Source organism: Cajanus cajan, chromosome 4, assembly GCF_000230855.2.
Source record: "Cajanus cajan strain Asha chromosome 4, NIPB_CcT2T_4, whole genome shotgun sequence".
NCBI classification, from domain to species: domain Eukaryota; kingdom Viridiplantae; phylum Streptophyta; class Magnoliopsida; order Fabales; family Fabaceae; genus Cajanus; species Cajanus cajan.
In genome coordinates, this window is record NC_138520.1 from 10262166 (window position 1) to 10278822 (window position 16657).

Sequence of the window (16657 nt, forward strand, 5' to 3'; positions counted from 1 at the left end):
AATGATGTTATCTCTTATTTATAAAATATTTTAGTTATATTATTGGTTGACATAAAAAATTTTAAGTGATAGAAATCTACTGATGTGTATACTCAATTTTAGAGTATTTGAATAATTATCATTAGTCTTATTATAATAATTTTCTAATAATTATTTTATTTTTAACAATATTTTAAGAGCATTTTCTATTTTTTCTTTAATATAATCATAATTTTTTCATATACTATGAACACAGATATAATTTCATAGTTAATTAATTATAAATGACTTTGAATACTAATTTTTAAATAATTATTATAAAAATTCAATAATAAATATTTGAGAAACTATATGTTAATTTGAGTTAACTACATTTTGGATCTCTTATGGAAAATTTTATGTTTGTGTATTGTGAATGAAAAAATCTTAATTGAGTGAGGAAACTCCAATAAAAATAGTAAAATCAAATTCTTTAATAAAACTTAGTCATTAACAAAAATAATAAATACTTTACAAACACATGATAAAAAATTATATTTACAATAATGTATAATTAGTTTTTTGATTTATAAGAATTTATAATTAAATGAATATATAAATATATTTAAATTTGATTTATAAGAATTTATAATTAAATGAATATATAAATATATTTAAATTTTCAATTACCATGTACTATTAATATAAAAATTTATATGATAAAAAATAAATATAAAAATTTATATTACCTATCAATAATTTTTTTTTTAAATGATCTCCAAGATAATTAATTTTAAGTTTATATATATTTTTAGTATATATGAAATGTGATATCTTCTATCCCAACTCATAAAAAAATGAAACAAATTAAAATAAAAAAAAATTCTAAATTAGAAATTCTAATATCAGATCCTATTAAAGTTTTACCCACAAGGATATATCACAAGGCTCAAGCCTCATCATCATAATGATTCTTATGTGCAAAGGTACACATAAAATAGTCAAAAAAAAAAGAAAAAAAAAATGTGATACATCTTACTTTAATTATCAATGTGAAGTAAGGTTGAATAACCACACACAAAATGATAAAAATAGCTTATAATTTTGTAATAAATACATCATAAGAAAGTGCATCAATAGTTATAATTAGTCATAATATTCATATTTCATACAGAAGCAACATACATGAATATATGTTTGTGGTGTAACATTATAAATTTTGTTAATAATTATTAATTTTATTAAATTAATTATTATTATGATCAGTTATTTAATTATTTAAAAATAATTACATAAAAAATAAATATTAAAAACAATAATTTTAATATTAGAGAGATATGTTTTTTTTACAAAATATCAAGAACAAAAATCAAAATGTATTTAATTTTGTAAAGAACATAATATATCTAAACCTTAAATTTTGATGTGATCAAACTTATACGTATATAGTTGATTATATATTATCAATATGTAATATGTTGTAATTAAATTGATATAATTAAAGCATGCACGTATGTCGTTTATGCAAAACAAAAAGAAAATTTCCTTTTCCTTATGTTATGAATATGTTCTTTTTGATCCGTATTTCCTTTATCTTATGTGGTCCTACAGGCTACACCTCAGGTTCTTTAACCACGTGTCAGCGTCAAAATATGCCACGTTTCATTTTTGGAACACTTGTTTTGCGGAAAAAAATTGCAGTGTTTGGTCGAAGCGACAACCCAGTCCCAGACTCGTCGTGGTCGTTTCGTTGGAACCAAAGTCTGGCGAGTCAGGGGCGTTTCTGTCCAAACCAAAACCATGTGAAATTCCCAAATTACCCCTCGCGATGGGACTGTTTCTTTCCCATGTCCCCGTCTTGTCTCTCTACATACAAATTTCGTAACTCATTTATTTAGAGATAAAAATTTAATTTTTATTATGCCATTTATTTGGTCTTACGTTTTGGTTCGTGTGTGAGAGAAAGAGAGAAAGGGTATATTCTGGGTTTCGATACCCTTTGGTAACAAAAATCATCACCATTTATAACTCTTCTCAGCTTAACTATTCAGACGTACTTCTCATATTCTTTGCTGAGTTTTGGGTTTGTTTCTCACCACGTCAGCAGGTAAGGTAATTAATCCTTGCATTTTTTCCCATTTTATTTTCACTTCTGATTGTGTTCTTCACTTAACTCGATTTTTGGCCATCTGGGTATCTTCAGTTTTTTATTTTTTTTTTATTTTTATTTTTTTGTGGAAAATGGTTATCTGGGTATGGTGGGGGTGATCCAGCGAAATGTTTTATGTGGGTTGGTGTTGCATTGCTGTTGTTCTGGTTTTGAGCCCTGTGATTTTCGTTGAAAGGTTGTGTTTTTGCACACTGGGGTTAGCTGTGTTGATCTTGGTATGATTTTCGAGATGCACAGCTTGATGGTGTTTCTTTTGGGGTTGTTGTCGTTTCCTGATTCAAATTTTTGGACTAATTGTTGAGTTTGGAAATGGTGTTTGGGTGGAAGAGTGATGAATTAGGTTTAAAGTGAATAGATCAATTATGTAACTTATACTAAATGAAGATTTATGGCATTTGGTTTTTCATTCCTCTTTATTTTCCTTTCAAAATTTGAATCTTTTTCCTCGCTAGGGGGTTGCATCAATGTCAGTTATCTTCTTCTTTTTTTCTTTCCCAATTCTAATAATCTGGATGATGGTTTCTAGTTTTGTGAACTGCTGAAACAATGGATCTTCTATTTCCAGCAATCTCACTGGTTTCAATTTACAATTGGTTACATTTTGTTCTGATGATGTGATCTTGTTGTGAAGTTATATTTATAGTACATTTTTGCTATATACCTTTTTTTTACCTATTCACAGGGTCATTTTAGTGACTTCTATTTAATACTTGTTTGATTTGTGTTTTATTGGTTGTTATGATCTTGTATGCTATGAGAGACTGAGACTGTGTACCGAGGGACTTTAGTTATCTTTGCTTGTTTGCATGTATTTCTTCCCCAAAAATTATTATTTTCTGTCTTGCCAATATATGAAATGATGAATTGAATTATCAATGGTTCTGTTTATTACAGATTTCTCTGTAACCTCTGAACCATACGGGGAATTATCAATTGTTGCTGCTACTTATTTGTGTAGTTGACAATATGGTAAAGATGGTGGCTGCGATGATGTTGATGTTGGTGGTAGATTAGCAAAGGGCCAATTCCTCTTATAAGTGGATATCTGTATTTGATGTTTTGAATAGTGTTGTACATTACGATGGATTAGTGAGAACTGATGGACTCAAGGTTCAGGGCTATGACATTATCAGGTGGTGGATTAATGGAATATAACTGCTGAGCCATTGGAGTCATCTTTCAGATCTAAAGAATAATATTGTTCAATATAACTAACATACTTGAAGTTCACATTTTGTAATAATGGATGTAGTGCTTTCCCCCCAAATACAGAAAGGTCGCAAAACTTTATGTGCTGGGTCACAGAAGGATCTATGGCTTGTTGTGCGAGAAGGATCTCTAAATGATGTAGAGGTGACCTTGACATCATTGAAGAAGAGTGGGGGCAATATCAATTTGAGGAACACCTTTGGGCTGACTCCTCTTCATATTGCAACTTGGAGAAACCACATTCCCATTGTAAGGAGGCTTCTTGCTGCTGGTGCCGACCCTGATGCCCGAGTACGACAATTTCTCTTTTCTGCATTTTCTAGTTTTGCATTTATATGCTTTCCCTTTTCTATAATGAGAGGCATTAGTTCTGCTACTTTCTTCCTATTTAGTTCTCAAGATTCAACACTGTAAGGGATGACTGTTTATTTGTTATATTTTGTTATGATCATAAGGTGAATGGTTGTTAGATGATTGTTAAACTACTTTGCCAAGACCTGTCCTTATCAGAATTCAGAAAATGGTTGAAATATCTTTACATAAATTAAGATAAATTTTAAGGCTCCTTAGGCAGACAGTTCATGGTTAATATTTATAGTTTTCTAATGTTTAACTTGTATTCCATTGATGGATATCTCATTAAATTTTGTAGCTGCAAAACTTGGTGACAAAAAGAACCTTCTTGTTATAAAGCCGCCAAGGCATCAACCCTAACACGTGAGAGGAAATGAAATTCCTTATAAGATTTCTTGTTACTTAGGTTATTTATTATTTTATGGTGAATTAGTGATATCAATGATATAAGATGCTAATTAGTAATATTCACCACATTTTTTAACCTAAATTTGTGAGACATCCTAATGTTGCCACTTGGATTCAAAACCTTGGTGTGGTGAAGAAATAATTAAACTATCTCTAGACCAGTGTTGTCAAATGGTGGCTATGGTGCCGCTATGGTGGAATAGCAGGATGGTGTTCATGCCCTCTGCCACTTGACATGTGTTTTGTGGAAATTTATGGCCCTGTCAGTCATTTTCTGTTTTGCAGCTAGTGGCTACCATTATGATGCCATGGGGATGTGGGTGGGTCTCTCTTTAATATTCATTTTTATAAATCCTAACTTGGGCTTTTAAAATCCTTTTTTCACCCACTGTGCCATCATTATGTTGTATTATAAGGAAAACCATCTCAGTTGAATCTCCCTTTTCTTTGTCCCTATAAGAGTGGGAGTGGCTGCTTAGGATTGAAATGAATTGCCAGTGTTTCTTCACTAATTAGGGATTTACCTCTTTGAATACATTAATTCTGAAACTTGTGTTGTTTTTAGGATGGAGAATCAGGATGGAGTAGCCTTCACAGGGCTCTGCATTTTGGTCATCTTGCTGCGGCAAGCATCCTTCTTCAGCATGGTGCCTCTATTACATTGGAGGACTCCAAATCTCGAATACCTGTAGATCTATTCTCTGGCTCTGTATTTCAGGTTCTTGGAAATGAACACAGTTCAGGTATAAATTGCTGTACTTTGACTCCTTTGGATTGTTGTTGCCAGTACAAAGTGATCATATAGGATGACAATCTGACACTGGGTGCATCTTTATTCTTTAGTGGCTACTGAGGTCTTTAGTTGGGGCAGTGGTGCAAATTATCAGCTTGGAACTGGAAATGCGCACATTCAGAAGTTACCATGCAAAGTTGATTCACTTGGTGGTTCATTCATAAAGCTAATTTCTGCAGGGAAATTCCATAGTGTTGCACTTACTGCTCGTGGAGAAGTGTATACTTGGGGATTTGGAAGGGGTGGCCGTCTAGGGCATCCTGATTTTGATATACACAGGTATGTGGTCTGTTTTTGTGTGAAGCCAGATGAACATGCTTTTTGTTTGTATTGACATTACCATTACCACTTAATGATTATGAAGATTGAATGTAAACAATTTGGTTGAGTAAGTTCTTTAATAATGTTGAGTTCCTTGGGGCTTGTTTGATTTGGAAAAAACATGTTCTGTTTTCACTTTTTATTTTCTCCTCGTTTTTATGGATAATTTAAAAAATGCTACTTTGTTTTTGTTTTGCTTCCTTTCTTTAAATATTTGTGCAGGAATTGGTGAAAAGAACTTTTTCGCCTTTTCACCCCATATACAATTTTTGAAAATAGGAAATAGTGAAAACAAGGTGACATTTTTGTAATTACTTTTGCAAATAGGAAATGAAAACAGATAACGTTTTCTCAAACCAAATAGGCCCCTCGATTTCTTTGCTTTCCATTTTTTGAATACCTTGGATGAGAATCCAATTGTATGTTTTACCAAATGCTCATTTGAAATGAAAAACAAACTTGATGAAGCTCATATATGTATTGATAGATTCTAATGTGGGACATTTTTGTGCATACATTAAGGCACTTAGTCTCAAACTTTTTGTTCATGGTGTTTCAAGCAAAAGCAAATGGGAACCTTTTCGGTTGAGCTGCTTCCTAGTGTTTTAGCAATAGTTACATTTGTACAATTGCTTTTCTGAGCTTTTTTGGGATGAGTAATAAAGGGGGGTTTATCATGTCATCTGTTCATGCTTTTGGACAATTGTCAATCAGAGTTTATATTGTTATACTCATTGCAGTGGTCAAGCTGCTGTCATCACTCCCCGCCAGGTAACTTCTGGTTTGGGTTCCCGCAGAGTGATGGCAATTGCTGCAGCTAAGCATCATACGGTTATTGCTACTCAGGGTGGGGAAGTGTTCACTTGGGGATCCAATAGAGGTAAACTTGACGATATTCATGTTTATATAAGTTGTGAGTGTTGTGAGTTGTTTCTGTAAATTACTTCACTGGATGCAACCAAATAACCTTTTCCCCTGCATCCTTGCCCTGCCTTTTATTTTATCAAGTATACTTATGATTTTCTACCTATCATCATTGATTAGTTGAGAAAGAATTAGTCTTTCTTTATGCTTTGTTTTGCAGTGTGAAATATGAAAATGACACATGATTGGCTATTTGGTATCCTTATTTTCTTGTTTCATTGTTATATAGAGGGACAGCTTGGGTACCCTTCTGTTGATACACAACCCACACCTCGTAGAGTATCTTCTTTGAGGTCAAAAATTGTCGCTGTTGCTGCCGCAAACAAACACACAGCTGTAGTTTCTGATTTAGGTGAAGTCTTTACTTGGGGTTGCAATAGGGAGGGTCAGCTTGGTTATGGCACCTCAAACTCAGCATCTAATTACACCCCACATGTGGTTGAATCCTTGAAGGGAAAGACTTTGACCAGGGTCTCTGCTGCAAAATATCATACAATTGTATTAGGATCTGATGGAGAGGTAACTAATTGCAGATTATTGTCATTTTGTTAAAAATTCAAGTTCTTTTAATTGTAAGAAACTCTGGTTACCATTTTCATATTTTAGGCCTCAGTTAAAGGCTAACCAAAGGCCATTAGGATTTCTTGGGCCTTGCAAATAAGACACTTAAACACTTTACGTAAATCTGGCCTAAAATACTACCTGTAAGGGCAAAAAACAGAAGAAGCCAGAAAAATTAATTAAAATATGTTGAAATTATAATGGTAACTACAATTTTAATTATTTTCTTTCCTACTGCTCTTGCATCACATATTTTTGGAATATATACAGAGAGGGATAAAACCTAAGTTTTTTTCTATTGTTCTTTCCCAAAACTGTATTCAAGTTCAACTAATTTTTTTTATGGTACATGGATATGAAACAAAGAGCATAGTTATATATAGTTGCTGTCAGTTGCTTCTTCTTTTTATTTTTTGCGAAATAATAGTACTTTCTAGTTTTCATCTTTTAGTTCTAATTTCCCATATTTTGCAGGTATTTACCTGGGGTCATCGACTTGTTACTCCAAAACGTGTAGTTGTTAGTAGGAACTTAAAGAAAAGTGGGACTACTCCTTTAAAATTTCACCGCAAGCAACGGCTTAATGTGGTTTCTATAACTGCTGGAATGGTACACAGCATGGCTCTTACAGATGATGGTGCATTATTTTATTGGGTTTCCTCAGATCCTGATCTTAGATGCCAACAGGTTCTTATTCTCTGAATATTTCTCTTCACTTGTGTTCCAATTTTCCTGAGATAAAAATGTTGATTAGAAACACTTTCCCACTTTTTGTTTAAACATTTCTTTGAACAGTTATATTCTATGTGTGGAAGAAATATGGTGAGCATATCAGCCGGAAAGTACTGGACTGCAGCAGTTACAGCTACAGGTGATGTTTATATGTGGGATGGGAAGAAAGGTAAGGATAAGCCCCTTGTAGCAACTCGGTTGCATGGTGTAAAGAAGGCTACATCAGTTTCAGTTGGTGAAACACATGTACTAATTGTGGCTTCACTCTATCATCCTGTCTACCCTCCCAACATGATCAAGAATTCTCAGGAACTCAAGTTGAATAACAAGGATGATATGGAGGAGTTAAATGAAGACATTTTATTTGAAGATATGGATTCCAGTAACATGATATCTAGTGTACAAAATGATACTTTCAGGCAGAGATCTATACCCAGCTTAAAAAGCCTTTGTGAAAAAGTAGCAGCAGAGTGTCTAGTTGAGCCACGGAATGCCTTGCAACTTCTTGAGATTGCTGATTCTCTTGGAGCAGATGATTTGAAGAAATATTGTGAGGTACTGGTTTTGACTACTGCACAATAAAATGTAAAAACTAGGACCTGTGTTCTTTTTTCTTGTTCAGATTCATTATATAAAAATATGTTGCTGCTTAATTTTTCAATTATATGCCATCCAACATGTGTACACACTTGAAAGTTAAGACCATGAAAGTAATGCTGACATTTGTCATCTTAAAGATCTGAATTTGACAAGCTTGCATTTAAAGCAAGTAGTATGAACTAAAATTTATTAGTTGATATTTGATAACAATAAAGAATTCATCTCATTATTGGCAATAAATTCATGACTTCAAAAGTCACTGCCATAAATTTATCAGACATTTCTACAAAACTGCTGCAATAAATATTGTAAAAATGATATCTTATAAAATGTAGATTTCTTTCTATCCATATTGTATTTTTGGTATATCAATTTATTTTTAAGTCAAACTTTTGTAAATTATTATAGACATTTTGGTATGAAATATTTCTTATTGAGCTATAATTTCTTTAATTTTGGAAAAGTGGGTAGGTAGAACCTAACATTGTTTTGAGTCATTGATTCTAGAGTCATATTTATGTACAACCTTTGTTGGTTAATAATATTTCTCTTTTCTATATCACAATAACACTTGACATGATCAATTTATTTTCAATGAATAGTAAATCGAAATGCAAATGTATTTTGAAAGTTGTGTAGGAATGAATATGTCTAAAGTGGCATGAGCCCAAATTATTAATCTGGCCAAAAAATTTTGTGAATAAGAAAAATATCAAAAGTTACATCCCCAAAAAACCATAAATGTTTTGTAAGATGGTTTGAAAATACTCCTAAATACATGAAAAATATGGCCACTATCCTTCTTTTTCAGAGATGCATCATCCATGTTAGGGTAGTATTTGGTTAGTGTATGTTCATCCATTGAAATTAAATATTGTTTTTCACAAAGTAATCATTAATCATTTCTAATATTATTTTTTGAATTAAACAAAAATAACTGAAAGGTACTGTCACTTTATTTGTGTAGGAGTCATTAAAACATAGAAAAAGATAAAAAAAAAAAGAGTTTAGCAGTTTATTTTGAATATAAAAGGACAACCTACACTGCATATTTTGTTGATGAAAATATAATAAATAAATGACAAATTATGTATTACTTTACTTGATTTGGACCTCCTTTGTCATATGATAATTCTTTTCATTTTCTTGCCTCTTATGCTGTGTAATTTAATAAGAAAGTATTTTTTATTTACAAATTTGTGAGGTAATATTTGATATATATATATATATATATTATTTTTATTCCATTCTATGCATGGGTGTTTTAGTACTAGTTTTCTGCACGAGAGATATTTAACCTTGAATTTAAGTAATATCTTCTAGCATTACACATTATATAATTCTACCATCATGAAATTTTCCATGTAATTTAATTGCCCTTTGCTTATATATTTAGTATGATATATATCTCTTACATGGTAAAGTGTTTTATTATATACTAAAGCTGTTATTATTGACTGGTTACAGGAGATTGTCATGCGCAACCTTGATTATATATTTACAGTTTCGTCACATACTGTAGCAAGTGCCTCACCAGATATTCTGGCTAACCTTGAGAGATTGTTAGACCAGAGATCATCTGAGCCATGGAGCCACCGTCGGCTCCCTACTCCAACTGCTACTTTCCCTGCCATCATTAACAGTGAAGAGGATGATAGTGAGGTAGAGTTTCAAAGGATTCGTGACAAACCTTTGTCTGCCATGAAATTGGAGAAAGTCCAAGGACTAGATTCCTTTCTGCAGCCCAAGGATGATCCTAATAAAGAAATCTCCAAGGTAATCCGAGCTATAAGGAAGAAGTTGCAGCAGATTGAGATGCTTGAAGCTAAGCAGTCTAATGGACATCTTCTCGATGACCAGCAGATTGCAAAGCTTCAATCGAAGTCAGCACTTGAGAGCTCACTTGCTGAGCTTGGTGTTCCTGTTGAGACATCAGATTTACCAGAAGGGAAAGGTAATAAGAAGGGTAAATTATTGAAAAAACAAAGGAGAAAGAGTGGCAAATCAAGTGTAGAGCAGGCAGAATTAGAATCTGTTTACTCTAAAAGTGAAGCCATTCCCAAATCGGAGGACCTGTTGGACATTGACATCATGAGGGTTCCTGATACGAAGGTTGGTTTCCGATGTCCTAAGCATGCTATTTGAAAATATTAGTTGAAACCATATTTTCGTTTAATTTCTTTTCTTGCTTATATTTTATTTGTTAAAGGTTTCTAGCACGGAGAAATAATTGTATACTAGATTAAGTAAGTTATAGACTTACAATTATAGTCTTAGATTGGACTCTTGTCTGAGGGTATTTGCCATTGATGGACGTCTCAGGGTTACATATGCAGCCTGAAACTTTGTTAATTCACAGATTGCTCCATAGTCTTTGTGGGTAGCTTATAAAGTTCCTGGCTTAGAATTGGTTCATTTAGTAAAACATTCAATCTGGTTTGAGCGTATTTCGTGGCTTGTAGAGCTTTCATTTTAGAAGAGTATATATTGAATTTCATATTGTGTTTATAAGACATGTTTATATAGAAGTCATTGTCTTTTGGGTTAACCAAGATGATTTAGCTAGTTATACATGCCAAGGAAATCCCACTCGAAGAGATTGTGAATTGGAGGAACACCTTCAACATGTTAACATTAATATTTTGAAGAACAGGTCTTCCAAGAAGTTCTTGTCGTTTTCCTTTTTGTTATGAACAAGAATTATTTGCATAGTTCATTGCATTGCTTAAAATTCTAAATTTTATATGTTAGGTGGTGGAAGAAGAGGATACTATCTGTGAACAGATCACAGCAGACCAGGGTGCAAAAGATTTAGCTTTTGTTGTGCAGAAGAAAGATGGTTTAGAGTTGCTGAAAGCCAAGGGTCAGTCTCCAAGGGCTTCAAAGAAGAAGAGCAAGAAGGGTGGGCTTTCTATGTTTCTGAGTGGCGCACTTGATGAAGCCCCGAAAGAGGTGGCTCCCCCTCCTCCACCAACACCAAGAAATGATGGTCCTGCATGGGGTGGGGCCAAGTTCACCAAGGGTTCTGCTTCTCTTCGCGAAATCCAGGATGAACAAAGCAAAATAAAAGTAAACAAGCTGCCCGGGACCAAAGATAAGGTGGAAGATCTTTCTGATCTTGGCAGTGGGGTGAAGATAAAGTTGAGTTCATTGCTTCCTTCCAGCCCAATACCTGTTACCTCAACTCGTAGTTCCCAGGCATCTGAGGGAGAAATAAGTACCCCTCCTTGGGCTGCTTCAGGAACTCCTCCCCATCCTACTAGGCCATCGTTGAGGGACATCCAAATGCAACAGGTTTGTGATTTTAGGCTTCCTTTCATGTACCTGTTGTTTAAAATGTTTGATTTTAATCAAGGGGTGGTGATAACTGATAACTCGGTATGCATTTTGGCCTATTCATATATTTTAATTACCCTTTGGCATGGGAAATGATACTAGTACAACAAATTTGTACGACATTGTTTTTGACATCTCTCCATCATTAGTAAATGTAATAGATGATGCGAATGATAGACACACAAAAAAATGTTGTATAAATTGTTATACATGTAATCGTGTATCATACTCTTTTGATATTATGTTGCTTCTCCTAGTGTCTACCGTTGTTCATTTGAGGATGTTGTTTTAAATACAGGGAAAGAAACAACAATGCCTTTCACACAGTCCAAAGACCAGAACAGCCGGATTTTCCATCCCTACCAGCCAAGGTTCACCGTCCGAAACCACCACCGGTGTGAGCCGCTGGTTCAAGCCTGAAGTGGAAACTCCATCCTCGATTCGATCTATCCAAATCGAGGAAAAGGCAATGAAAGATCTCAAGCGCTTCTACAGCAGTGTCAAGATTGTCAGAAAGCAGCAAGCTTGAGGCCATCTATCTAATAACGCATCTAATAAAGTAGCAAGAGAGGCTATTTCCTGTTCTCCTCTACCTTGAGCCTTACCATTTTTTCCTTATCCTTTTTCACTTTCCTTGTTATACAATAACTGTGAATTAAAATATGTACAGATAGTTGCAGTGTACATCCTTGTTCCTTTTAAATCAAAAGTGTAGTTTTAGCTTCTTAGCATCATTTCATGTTTCCCAATTAGCGCTGTATATGACCAATATTTTTTTATGTACTCATTTTTAGCTATTTCAAGTTAAGAGACTGGTCAATAATGATCCTGAACCTGATATCAAGGGCAGACATAGTTACAGATTTCCCTGACTCAAGTTGCTTCAAGGATCAAGAATCTCAGAATAAGAGGGCACTTCTTTCCAAATAAGGGCTTTGTATGGTCCCATACTTAGGGAAATATTATATATATCCACCTAGAGTTGTTACATTTAGTTGAGGAATAGTTGGACTTTGGAGTGATAATAATTGTTCAGCTTGCTTTTTATAAGCTTTCTATATGCTAGCATCTTAAGAGACTCTATCAACCTTTTAACTTTGCAAATCAAGTTCATTTATATATTTTAAGTAAAGCTTTATGTTCTTTATTTGCCTGGGTTTGGTTAAGTAGCATTGACTTTAGGCAGCAGGAAGAGATAGTGGGAGGGAGGGTCGTTGAAAAGGAAAAGATGTACCATATTTTTCATGGCATATTATATCTCTTCTAATTAAAAGTGTTCAAACTATAAAAAGATCCTAGTTATGGTATGTGAGAAGTAAATTAAGGAATTCGATTTCTAGAAAAAAAAAAGTATTCAAATTATTCTGTAAAGGCAACAATTAATTACTTTTACATCATTTTGGCGTGATTCTTATTTAAATATACAAATTCAAAGATAAGATTGTTGTCTTTAATGAAAATCTTGGTGATGACCAGTACTGTTTAATTTTCATCATCTCTGCCGGCAGAAAAGAGAATTCTTCAACTTTCTAATCAGGTACTACTTATACGGTGAATGTTTTCACCTTTTATACGAATGTTTATATGCTAAAAATTTTAGTAAAAGTGACAAGCATTTTGAATTGCTTATGCCAAGACAAAAATAGTTTCAGCAGGCTAGATTCTTATATGACACGTATTTTATGTATTAATTTCTCACCAACACTTGCAAGATTCATACAAAAGGAAAGATTCTTGTTAACTGTTACTCCTTCGATTTATATAGGAAAAAAATGCTTAAAATTCTCACACTTAAATATAAATTTTAATTAAGTTAATTTTATTTGATGATTTTAATTCAAAAGTATTCATAAGAGAATAAGCGAGAATGCTATTTATAATAACTGTGATTAACGATATTTTAATAAATATAATATATATTTTATATAAAATCATGAGAATTAAATATATTTAACTACTTTTCTTAATTTGTGTGATTTTTTTATATGTAAGTTTAGAAGGAGTATAAGGAATTTATGGCTAAATATGCGTGACAATGGCATAAAATTTCTAAACTGTTTTTTTACTACATTGTCAAGTAGTTGGTTGATTGCATGGTTTTAATTTACAATTGCATCCATGGTATTTTTTACCATGTGAAGGATTACACTATAATTGAATTTAGAATATGGATCTAAAATATCGAAATAAATAGATTAATGTGATAGTCAACTAAATATCTTAGCTAATGAAATGTTTCTTTGTGTGACATGTTTACGTTTACAAACTATCATAGGTTTGAGAGTTTATAGCCAAACAAGAGGGGAGACATGAACAAATACCCTGTGCAATGAAATTGCTTGCCCCTTTGCTCCATTTTCCTTTTGCATAGAAAGCATAGATTTTGTCAGAGGGAAATGAGAAAAGAGGGGCTTGAGGAGAAAAAGAAAGTAAATGAAAAGAAAAAGTATGATTGGAAATGTAGTGGGGCATGTGGCAACTTGAGGAAGAAGGTCTTGAGAGAAAGCAAAAGGGGAAAAATCCACTAAAAATTATGATGTGATAAGCCCATGAACAATGTGAAAATTTTAGTGTATGTCTGGAAACAGATACCAATTATTTCAAGTTTAAGATGTGACGTTTCCCGACGCGGCATGAAAGTGTTTTAAAAGAAACTACCAAGATGAGAAAGGACAAGAAGATTGTTTTATGACATTGGAATCATGGGAGCAAACCCACTTCTTCACTCTTCTTGTTCTTGTCCTTCCTATTTGCAATTATATCCAACCACTTCACCTAGACCCACAAATAATACTAATGTTTGGGTAAAATCTTAAATAAAGTAATTTCTGTTTGAGCTTTAAGATTTTCAAATAACACTCAAGAGATCAATTAATATACCTTATTTTATAAATATTTTTATGTAACTCCTTAATATATTCTTAAACTTTTTGGATTTTCATTAATGAAATTAGTACTAAAAAAATTAATGAAAGAATGTATTAATAATGGTCAATGGTATAGTATTTAATGTTACTTAAGTATGCAATGCGAACTACAAAGGGTGGAGTGGTTAAACAGTCACACTAGAAGCAAAGCAATCATGCACATTTGTTGATCATCTCACTTCTAAATTACTAGTGCGCAAATGATGATGTCTAGTGACATGTTTTGAATTGTTGAAGATAAAGGTTTTACACTTCAATAATAGTATAATAATGGAACCTCCACGAGTCGAATATTTGGTACGAGTCTTGTTGAGATTAATCATTAACTAGGATTTCGTGGGAGGTTTCAATATGGTGTCATGTTTAGGTTATAACATTTTGGTTTATTTTAGTTAGCTTTCACACCATACCTGGATATTAGTCAAGGGAAGATGATTCAGTAGTTGATTTTTTTTATTATAATCTACGTGACTTTAGATCGGATACAAGATCTCAATAATAAGTAGTTAGCAATCTTTTTCATATTGATTTTAAGACTAAGGGAGCACCTTGTCACCTTAAACTTTAACTACCAAAAGTAGAAGAGACATATTGAGTGAACAGTTTTTTACACCTAATGTAAATTAAATAAGCACTGAAATCAGTAGAATCAACTTGATTTTGACCAGTTTTGACTATTGCAAAGTAGTGGGTGGGGATAGGATGGGGGAGTGGACGAGTTTCAATATTTTCGTTTTTTTTTAATAATTTTTTTATATTTATTTCTATTCTTATACTTAATGAGTATAAAATTTATATTTATCTTTGTTTTCATTGAATATTGGATATATTTATACTCATCTAAAAAAGTAATTAATTTTTTTTAAGAAAATATATAAAAGTAAAATTTTCAACATAAAATTATAATTACAAATACATTAATTAAGTTTTATTTAAAATAAATTTAAAAGAAAGTAAGAGTTACATAAATGTCAAATAATTTTTTTAAAAAAATAAATTAAGTTTTTAAAAATTTAAAATAAGTATGAGTATGAGGTGAGTATGTATATACCCATATTTATCGCCATAGCTAATTCAATAAATCGAATATTATATGAATTTGTACCTGATTTAATCAGCTATTTTTTTTATATCAAAGTTGAGACAAATTTAAATATTATACATGAATATTAACTTGTCACCTCAAGTAATGTGACTAAATTCAATTTTTAAACCATAACCAAAGTTTTGGGAGAAATCAAATTCATCAAATCTTTTGTGGTAATAATTTAATGATTTAGTAGTAGAATTGGATGTTCATTTGCTTGTTCATATGATTAATCTTGTCTATATTAAAATATTAAAAATAATATAATTAATATAATTTAAGATAATTTTTTATATTAAAAAAAATTATTGTCATACTAAATAAAAAATGTCACATATCTAAATTTTAAATTTTAAATCACAAGCTTATAATAACACAATCATACTTTAAATTTTAAAAATATTCTTATAGTAAAATACTCAATATCTAAAATAACAATTAATTAAAATTCATAAATATCAAGTTGATAATAATAAAGTTCACAAATTACATTCAAGTGAATGACACAATTTTATAAGTAAATTCAAAAATCAAAACATAAATTAAATCAATATTTAAAATTCATGTACAAATTATTGACCCTTCAAAACCCAATGTTTACAAAATTCAAATAACATTGTTTTTAATTTGTTTTGAAATTTTTGAATCTTTTTTTGAAAAAAAAAAATTACAACTTGGTCTGGTTCACCATTTTATTTTATTTTTTGAAAACATCAGCTGATTTGATCTGTTCAACTATTTACCCAATTTGATGAGCAAATGGTTTTAGCGCTCGAACCGATCAGTCTGTTCCCATTTTCACAACACTGAACGAACCTACATTCATGTCGAGGTAGACAAATACATTCTATTATTTTGATGAAAGCACCAACATATATTTTTAATTTTTATATTTTTCCCCCTATCTATATATAATTTGAACTTGTCTAAACTTTCTTAGACTTGATGGATATATAATTTTATTATTTTAACATTTATATCTTTACTAATATTTTAACATGTATATTTTATAGGTTAAATGTTTATTATATTATTAAATTTTACAATAAATTATATAAAAATAAATATTATAATTAAATATATAAATTATATTTAAAATTTATATAAATAAATATTTTAAACATATAAATTTTATTTTTAATTTAGGATAAATAATTTATATTGTGATACAAGATTATTATTTTTTATTATTGATCATTTATTTTAAAACATTAAAATTTAATTCATAAATAAAAATGATAAATAAAAAATTAAATTAGATAAGAAATTAAAATAAT

At 31.5% G+C, this 16657-nt stretch overlaps 1 protein-coding gene across 3 annotated transcripts; it reads left to right on the plus strand.

Moving 5' to 3' along the window:
• The first annotated feature begins 1876 nt into the window (after positions 1-1876).
• LOC109805181 (ankyrin repeat family protein / regulator of chromosome condensation (RCC1) family protein) lies at positions 1877-12513 on the plus strand. Of its 3 annotated transcripts, none has more exons than XM_020367186.3 (12): positions 1877-2070; positions 3023-3261; positions 3381-3628; positions 4665-4842; positions 4943-5171; positions 5954-6093; positions 6367-6656; positions 7173-7385; positions 7494-7985; positions 9498-10142; positions 10782-11324; positions 11665-12513. In XM_020367186.3, the coding sequence occupies exons 2-12, from the start codon at positions 3228-3230 to the stop codon at positions 11893-11895; spliced, it is 3243 nt and encodes a 1080-aa protein (XP_020222775.1). In that variant the 5' UTR covers positions 1877-2070; positions 3023-3227; the 3' UTR covers positions 11896-12513. The 3 variants fall into 3 exon arrangements, with proteins under 3 accessions (XP_020222775.1, XP_020222783.1, XP_020222792.1); XM_020367194.3 differs by having other exon boundaries at positions 1877-2065; XM_020367203.3 differs by having other exon boundaries at positions 1878-2070; positions 3023-3628.
• Positions 12514-16657: the final 4144 nt, after the last annotated feature.

Excerpts from the sequence above, each read along its gene's own strand:
- LOC109805181 (XM_020367186.3), top strand. The coding sequence starts at position 3,228 with ATGGACTCAAGGTTCAGGGCTATGACATTATCAG. Across the intron at positions 3,262-3,380 it reads CAGGGCTATGACATTATCAG|TGCTTTCCCCCCAAATACAG; the intron begins GTGGTGGATTAA and ends TAATGGATGTAG. Across the intron at positions 4,843-4,942 it reads TGGAAATGAACACAGTTCAG|TGGCTACTGAGGTCTTTAGT; the intron begins GTATAAATTGCT and ends TTTATTCTTTAG.